The sequence below is a fragment of the Ichthyophthirius multifiliis genome, assembly GCF_000220395.1.
Source record: "Ichthyophthirius multifiliis unplaced genomic scaffold scaff_1120509250877, whole genome shotgun sequence".
Lineage (NCBI taxonomy): Eukaryota > Ciliophora > Oligohymenophorea > Hymenostomatida > Ichthyophthirius > Ichthyophthirius multifiliis.
In genome coordinates this window covers 36,942-46,160 of record NW_004086413.1, presented here as the reverse complement: position 1 = coordinate 46,160, position 9,219 = coordinate 36,942, and the positions used below count along the sequence as shown (strand labels likewise).

Here is a 9,219-nt window from a genome sequence, read left to right as displayed (position 1 = left end):
AAGATAGATTACAGAAAGGGAAGAAAAAGATGAAACTGAAGTAATTTTAAAGTTACTTTCGGGAGATTTTTAATAGATAGAAGTTTAATTTTAGGGAGAAAGTGTGAAAATTTCAAAGGAAGAAGTTTAATAATTTATTTATTTTAATTTATACTGAAATTTATATTTTTAATGTTTTTTTGTTTTGTTTTATTTTAATTTTTATAATATTTATTGCCATTTTTAAAGTATTTATCGTTTTATTTTTATTTTTATTAATATTTTTTAGTTTTTATTTTTTTATTCTTATATTAGTAAAAATTTTATAATAATTAATTTTTTTTTTATTTTTTTTATCAAGAATTAATAATTAAATATGATTTTGGACGCAAGAATAGCTAAATGTATTAGTTTAAAAAATTAAATAAAATAGCATATAATATTAAAATCTAATAAGAATTAAAGTACATAAATAAAGAATTTTATAGTAGAAAATATTCGATTAAAGGATTTAATAAAGAAAAGATATTAATCTAATTAGTAAATTAAATAATAAAATCATGTTTCGACATAAACATCATATTAAAATTTAATGTAAAGAAATAAAAAATAATAAAAAAATTAAAAAAATAGAAAAAAAAAGCACATATCAAGACTAAATATAAAATAAATAAACAGAAAATACTTAAAATATTGTGTTTATTTAGAATAAATAATTTTAATCTTTATAAAAATATACATAATCTTAATTTGATATAAATTAGAGTATTTAGGGAATTAATAAAAAAAATATTAAATAAATAGAACTTTACAAAAAATATAGAAGAAATAATGATTAGTTAAAAAATTAAATAGTTTATGATTCAGATTTTAAATTTTGTAAATAAAATATGAAAACTTAAGAAAAAGAATTCAAAATTAATTTTTTTAAAGGAAATTTTCATAATCATCAAGAAATAAATAATAAATAAATAAAATAATTAAAAGAAAATAATAATTTATTTAAGAATTAAAATTAAATTAATAAAAGAAGATAAAAATTATTATATGATAATAATTAAATTTAAGAAAGTAAATATAAAAGCAATTCTTTATATTATTATACTATTAATTAATAAAAATCATCAATGATATTAAAATAATAAAAAAATAAATTACTTAATTTATCTTCTTAGATTTAATAAAAATATAATTAAAAATATGATATGTAAATATTATATTAATGAATAATATTAAGATTTTTTTTTTAAAAAAAAAATATTTAATGGTATATATATTAAAAAAAAATTAATTTTATTTATGAATACATAATAATAAATTTAAAATTAATATATAAAATTATAGTATATTATTATATATATATAAATAATATATAAATATATAATTTGTTAATAAAAAAAAAAATTATATAATTATATATTATTTTCGTATAATCAAATATTTATTTTATATATAATAAAGAAAAAATATATATTATTTATATAAATATATATATATATTTTTTATTTTTTTTATTTTTTTCTATATAATTATTCAATTATCTATTTATCAATAATCTTTTATTTTATCTATTATTGGCTTTTATAAAAAGAAATAAGTAAGCAATTTTTAAAATTTAAACTTAATTCCTTTTGTTATTTATAAATATTTTATAGAAACAATATAATTAGACAAAGCAATTAAAGACTAAACAATAATTAGATCTATGAAAAAAGTATAAATATATATTTTAGTCCATTAAATATCTTAATCTTAAGTTATTCCACTAAGATAAGGAATAAATGAATAAATTATTTAAACTAAAGATATTAATAATAAAAATATAATACCAAGTAAACCTTTATTTCTGACAAAAAATTAAATTTATAGAAGGTATTTAGAAACAAATCCTTTCATAAAAATACCAAATATAATACAAACAATAAACATCCAAGTGCCAACCTAATTTATAATATATATATTTTATATATTTATATATATATTTATAATATATATATTTATATAACTGAATATGTCAATTATGAAATAATCAAGAAATTAGCATATTTTATATATAAAATAAATGTCCTTAATATTCTTGATTTTTATTAATCGTATAAAGTTATAATTCCTACTAATTCATTACCAAACTATTAAATTTTTTAATTATTTTTTTTTTAAATTTTTACTATTGTAAAACGAAGTTTTTAATTTAAAAGCATATTTTAATTATTGTTTAAATCTAATACATTATTTTTTTCATATACTTCTTCAACTATTATTTATAAAAAACAAAAATATTTATATATAATATATAAATAAAATTACTCTAATTATAAGTAATCGGATTAAGATTTTAACCATCATTTATAATATCTGTATTGTTTCGATTAATATTAACTTAAGTATTTTAATATTTACTTACATCAACTGCACTAAAAATATTTCCTAAAGCCACTGAAGTTTATTATTTTTAAATATTTACCTTCAAATTCATATCATGTAATTCATCTACTGACCTTAGTGTATTTTTGTTCTTAACTGAATTATCTCCTTCTGCTTTAGAATAATTTGTTTATTAATTAACAGCAGCAAAATTTATATTAGTTTTTTAATATTATTTCTTTAATTTTTGTATAATTCCTTATTACATTTCTTAATTTGTTTATAACTAAGCATTTATTGAAGTTGTTGTAGGTTGTTACATATTTTATTATAAATTATAAGTTTAAGGAACTGATAAATTAATTTTTTATATAGGACTGCTAGCTTATTTGAAGTCGAAAACATTCATTAATTTTTGAGTTTTTTCTTTTGAGTCATTTCTATCTAAATAATTTACATATGAAAACATATAATCATTAACACTGTATGTGATATAAAGACTATAAATATATAAGCCTAATATATTTATTATTTTTTTTATAAGCAATCTTTTTCAGATGGACCTGAGCAACTATATTTACACATAGGATGGCATTTTAAGCAATTTTTTTTTTCCTAAAAGTATTTTTAAAAATCACATTATTCTACACAAGATCCATATTAAATTAACAGTTTTGGGTTTTTACATTAAGTACAATTATTAGACTCAATTTAACAAGTCTAGCATTCTGGGGAACAATTTTGGCATTCTAATTCATTGATATTCCCGAATTAGAATTAAGGGCATGTTTATACACATTTTCCTTCAAGTAAAAAGGTTTGTGGGTAGCATTATGTACAACTATTCTCGTTTTCAGATATGCATTTTTTACAAGATCAGTGACAAGGTAAAAATTTGTTTTCCTTTATAAAAAGGCCATCAGGTTATTCTTCTAAACATTATCCTTAATGTTTTATTGCGTTGGGATAACATCTATTAATTTTTTTTTTATTAATATTATTAATTTTATTTATTATTTTACTCTAAGCATTAATTTGGTAAAGATCCTGTACATGAAAGACATGTTGGATGACACATTTCGCATTTTTTAAATTAAATATTTGATTATGAAGGGAAATAAATATCATCAATAAAATAACCTTGTTAACATTAAGTGCTACATTAATTCTATAAAGGATCAAAAACAAGTTCAAATGCACAAATAAGACAATCCTAATCACTTGGACCTTTACAAGATATGCAATTTACATTACAAGCCACACATTAAGAATTGTTTAAAAGATAAGTGTTTAAAGGACACTCTTATAAACATTGGATTGTTTAAGTTATCATATTATTATATAAATAGGTTCCAGGTATGCATTTTAAACATATGTCTTCTTATTTTTTACATTCTAAACAGGGATTCTAACATTTTTAACAATCTTAAGCTATTTTATTATAAAAAAAACCTTTTGCGCAGGGAATACATTAACTTCCAACTAATTATAGGTCCATTGGACATTTTGTGCATTATATAGAAGTACCTTAACATTCTAAACAAACTGAATTACATTTCTTAATAATATGTATTATTTTTGTTTATAAAATATAATTAAATATATATATTACTTCACAAAGGTTAAAAATTAAGTTACTAAAATAACCTGAATCACATTAATTTACGCATTGTTTTTTTAGTGAATCGAAATATAAGCTGCCAGAACATGATAAACATTCAGAATTACTAGGACCTGAACATGAAGTACATGAAATATCACAATCTTAACATAATAAAAATTCTAATTTAATATATTTATTTTATTAAAATTTAATAAAATAAATAAATATATCAATAAATAATAAAAAAATAGTTTACTAGATTTTGTATCTTAAAATTATCCTAAGGGACAATTTTTTAAACATGAAAAATTACTGAAAAAAAGTCCTTAAATGCAACTTTAATAAATAATAATATAATATATATATATATATATATATATATATATTTATATATATATATATATATATAAAAAAAAATTTTTTTGTTTAATACCTTAAACATTTAAATTCATTTTCACATTAAAGGCATGGTTCTTAACATGGTATACACATTTTAATTCCATTTTTTTATCCTTTATAAAATAAATCATTACAATTTTCCTTACATTCATTTTATTATAAATATTTATCATTTTAACACGAAGTACACTTAGTTGGTGTATCTATGCAAGTTTTACAGACACTTGAATTACAAGGTAAACATTCAGCTCCATTTTTATAAGTTTCTGCTTAACAACTATCCCTACATTTACCATTAAATAAATAATAATTGTCTATACAATTGTTGCATATAACGGGGTTATTATGTTCGCATTTCAGACAATGTATTTCACATTTTCCACATATTTATTATGAATCATCTTTATAATATAATAATGGACAATTTTCGACACATTATTTACTTATTTCATCATAATATTTTCCGATTGTGCAACTATTGCAGTCAGTTGATTCTTTACCATGGCAAGATTTACAAGAAATATGGCATTAAGAACATATATTAGTAATCTAATCTGGATAAGTACCTTTAGGGCAGTTTAAAATGCATTTTTCATCAAATAAAAAAGTCGGTTAACTGCATTAAGTGCATTTAGTAGACGATTTAGAGCATTCCTTACATAAATTGGTATCACATTTTTCACATTTATTTGTTACTTAATTACCAAATTATTATGATGGGCATGTACTAAAGCATTTTCCAGTAAGAATATATTTTTAGGATTAAGGGATTGTATAATTTAAATATAAAGAAATATCACATGCAGTACAATCATCTGCTTTTTAAAAACATTAAAGACAATTAGAACTACAATTCTAAAAATTTAATATATATATATATATATATATATATATATATATATATATTTATATATTTATATATTTATTATTTTATGTATTATATTTAATTTTATAAATTTTTTTTATTTACTTCGCAATTTTATGTTATTGGATTACCATATTAATGATTTCCGCAATCAGTAAGACATTTATTTGCTTTAAAATATTTAGAACCTGAACATTTAGTACATTCATTATCAGATGGACCATTACATAAGTAACATGTATTATGACAATCATCACAAATGTTATTTATATTTCCTTTATTATTTAATTCATTTTTTATCTGTATAAATTATTTACCTGGACCATTTTTTTTATATTTTCTTTCTGGACAACTTGAAATACATTATGTTTAATCTAAAAAAAGAGATTCACTACACCTTTAATAAATACTTTTTATATGAAAAAAAATATCTATTACTTTGTGCATTCTGTTTCTAAAGGACCTATACATTCAGTACATTTAGAATTACAGTTATCACATATATTATTATTAATTTGGTCTTTTTAATAAGTACCTTCTGGGCAATCTCTTAAACAATAATTTTTATAAAAATAATAATCTCCATTACATGAAATGCATTTATTATTTTCTTTTCCGAAACAACTTAAGCATGTAGGATCACAACTATCACATATATTATTATTTAAAGAAATATTTTCAAAATATTATTCTGGGCAATTTTTTATACACTTTCCTTCATACAAAAACAAATCTCCTTTACAAGATAAACATTAATTTATATTTAAAGGGTCACAAGATGTACAATTAGGACCACATTATTGGCACATTTAAGTTGTTTTATCTCCAAAGAAAGTATCTGGACAATTTTCTACACATGTTTTAGTTTTTATGTCCAAAAATAAAATACCTGTGCATTAATTACATTCATTAGCTAAAGGACCAGAACATCCATAACATTTAGTATTACATGATTCACATTTTTAATTCAAAGAATTACTATAGGTACCTAAAGGACATTTACTTCTGCATTTATTTACTGTAAAATCTAAATATAAAGGAGAATTACATTCAGTACATAAAGTTTTAGAATTTAAACATTATTTACAGTTAGAATCGCAGAGCTCACATTTATTATTTAAGGCAAATTAACCAAAAGGACAGTTTTAGACACACTTATTTACGTCTAAATTTAAAAAACCTGTACATTCAGTACATTATGTGTATAGACTTCCATTACATTCTTTACATGTATCATTACATTTCTTTTTTTTTTAATTAAAAAAAAAAATGTTTATCTTTTTACTTAACATTTAAAGTTTGATGAATTTTTAAAATATTATGATGGACAAGTTTATTAACAAGTATTATCAAGGTTTAAATATAAAATTCCACTACAAGTATCACATTAATAAGGTTAATTACCTAAAGAACATGTAGTACATGTTTAATCACAACTATCACAAGTATTAGTAACTTTTATATAAAATAAAATAAAATATATATAATAAAATTATAATTAAAAACTTTAATTTTAAAATTTTTTAGATGAGCAATTATTTTTACATTAACCAACTTCTAAAAATAAATCACCTGAACATCTTTTTTTTAAAAATAAATATAAATATATATGAATATATATATATATATATATATATATATATATATATATATATATATTTATATACATATATTTATATATATTTTTATTTATTTTTATATACTTAGTGCATTCTAAACTAGTTGGTCCATTACATTATTCACAAAAATTATGACATTGACTACATATGTTATTAGTTTTATTTGGATAAAATTTTCCATTACAAGTATATTTACATTATTTGTCTTATAAAAATTTATCTCCTTAACATTCTGTGCAATTATTAATCTCATTATCCTCACACTAGAAGCATGTATCATTACATTTAACGCATATTTTATTTACTATATTTTTAGAATAAGAACTAGGACATGAAGTCAAACAATTTCCATTTAAGAAAAAATAACTAGAATTACACAAAGTACATGTAGAAAGGTTATCACATTAATCACATCCTATTTGACATTTAGAGCATTATAAATCATCCGGATATGTATTGTTTTAATAGTAACCCACAGGACAAGTAAATGAACAGATCTTTGTAATAGGATTAAAATAGCCTGATCCAGGAGAACAACTAGAACAATCGCTTATAGAAGGGCCTACGCAACTTTTGCATTTAGAATTACAAGGTTCACATATACCACTAGTAGAATTTCCATATGTTCCTTTTGAACAATTCGATTTGCAAGTATTATCCTATAAAAATGCTCCAATAGGACAGCTAGTGCATTTTTTAGGAGTTTCCGTACATGTCTTGCAGATCTTAGTATCACAAAATTCGCATTTATTAGTTTTTATCTCGGCGTATTTACCAGAAGGACAGAGATTTGAGGTTACGCATTAGAAATCATTTAAAAAATAAGAACCAGTGCATTTAGTGCATTTTGTATCATTAGTTATACATTCAAAACATGGGGAGGAGCATGGCTAATTTATTATTTATATATATAATTTATATATATATTACTTCACATAGCATAGTGGAAGTATTCCCGTAAAATTTAATAGGGCAAGGATCTTTACATCTTTTATCAATTGAATCATAAAATTTAGTTGAACAGGAATCACATTAATTTTCTAAATTTCCTATAGAACAGGTTTTACATTATGGATTACATGGATCACATGTATTTGTGGCTTTATTTTAAATTTTTATACAGATATATAAATATTTGTTTTTTTACATTTATTTCCATAAAACCCTGGTTAACAAGTATTTACACATTTATTATTTTCTAAAAAAGTAAAACCTGCACATCTAGAATATATTAAAACAAATATATATACAAAAATATATATATATATATATATTTTTATATATTTATATACATATATATTTCATATATATATTATAAATATTATTTTTTTACCCTGTACAATTATTAGCTGTTCCTGAACATTTATCACAAGGATTAGTACAGTTAGAACATAAATTTTTTTAAGTTTAAAAAGTCCCATCTAAACAAGAAGTTAAGCATTAGTTTTTTGTCAATAGAAGAACTCCATTACACTATATACAATTATTATATTAACTTCCATTACAATTAAAACACGTAGATTCACAAGGCGAACATTAATTATTTGAAGTATTTTTATAAAATTAATTTGGACAAGATTATGTACATTATTTTTCATATAAAAAACTATATTTATAAAATTTAATTCTTATTAAAATAAAATTGATATTTACTTTAATCCAGAACAAGATTCACATTATGTATTTGAAGGTCCTGAGCATTTTGTACAAGAAAAATCACAAGGTTAACAAGATTAACCATTTGAATATTAATTTGAGTCACAATTATCAACACATTATTTAGTTAAAGGTTAATATATTTAAGTTGAGCATGTTAGACAATCTTTTGATGTACCTGCTGTGCATGTTTTACATATTGGGTTACATTAAAGACATAAATTTCCTAATTATTTTATTTAAAAATTAAATTATATTTATATTATACCAGTTGAGCTATGATAAAAACCATTAGGACATTTAATTAAACATTAATTTAAATATAAAAAATACTAACCTGTACATTTTGTACATTAATTATAATCTATATTTATATAATTTTTTATAGAGTATATAATAAAATAATTTATTATATTTTACCAGACCCATTACATTAATTACATGTAGAATTACATGGTGTGCATATATTATTTAAATCATTAGGAAAGAATCCTACAGGAGGACAATTAATTATGCATTAATCATTATATAAAAAAGTGCCTGGTTTGCAACTTGTACAACTTACACTATCTCCTAATAAATTTAAATATTATATAGAAATAAATAAGAAAAAAATAAAATATATATATTTATAAATATATATTTATATATATTTATACACATTTATATATATTTATACATATTTATATGCATTTTAATTCTATTTATATTGATTATATTTAAATATTACCTTA

At 20.1% G+C, this 9,219-nt stretch overlaps 1 protein-coding gene across 1 annotated transcript, besides 20 other annotated features; it reads right to left on the bottom strand. All coding sequences in view use genetic code 6, as the record gives it.

Moving 5' to 3' along the window:
* Positions 1-237: 237 nt before the first annotated feature.
* Positions 238-287: a microsatellite.
* A 1,012-nt stretch (positions 288-1,299) lies between these two features.
* Positions 1,300-1,356: a microsatellite.
* Positions 1,308-1,364: a microsatellite.
* A 22-nt stretch (positions 1,365-1,386) lies between these two features.
* Positions 1,387-1,427: a microsatellite.
* A 497-nt stretch (positions 1,428-1,924) lies between these two features.
* Positions 1,925-1,984: a microsatellite.
* Positions 1,927-1,983: a microsatellite.
* Positions 1,985-2,818: 834 nt separating the features above from the next.
* On the bottom strand, positions 2,819-8,192 carry IMG5_105960 (zinc finger lsd1 subclass family protein, putative; the record flags this gene model as incomplete). The annotated part of the gene is made up of 12 exons (XM_004035052.1): positions 2,819-3,316; positions 3,366-3,901; positions 3,956-4,125; positions 4,203-4,282; positions 4,380-5,200; positions 5,316-5,485; positions 5,528-5,607; positions 5,649-6,454; positions 6,496-6,665; positions 6,756-6,790; positions 6,914-7,719; positions 8,163-8,192. 12 exons carry the CDS (start codon positions 8,190-8,192, stop codon positions 3,220-3,222), a joined length of 3,801 nt encoding a protein of 1,266 aa, XP_004035100.1. The 3' UTR covers positions 2,819-3,219.
* Positions 4,292-4,356: a microsatellite.
* Positions 4,298-4,355: a microsatellite.
* Positions 5,212-5,267: a microsatellite.
* Positions 5,213-5,304: a microsatellite.
* Positions 6,808-6,893: a microsatellite.
* Positions 6,814-6,912: a microsatellite.
* Positions 7,730-7,755: a microsatellite.
* Positions 8,055-8,092: a microsatellite.
* Positions 8,070-8,151: a microsatellite.
* Positions 8,084-8,156: a microsatellite.
* Positions 8,193-9,104: 912 nt separating the features above from the next.
* Positions 9,105-9,138: a microsatellite.
* Positions 9,121-9,174: a microsatellite.
* Positions 9,121-9,180: a microsatellite.
* Positions 9,125-9,174: a microsatellite.
* Positions 9,181-9,219: the final 39 nt, after the last annotated feature.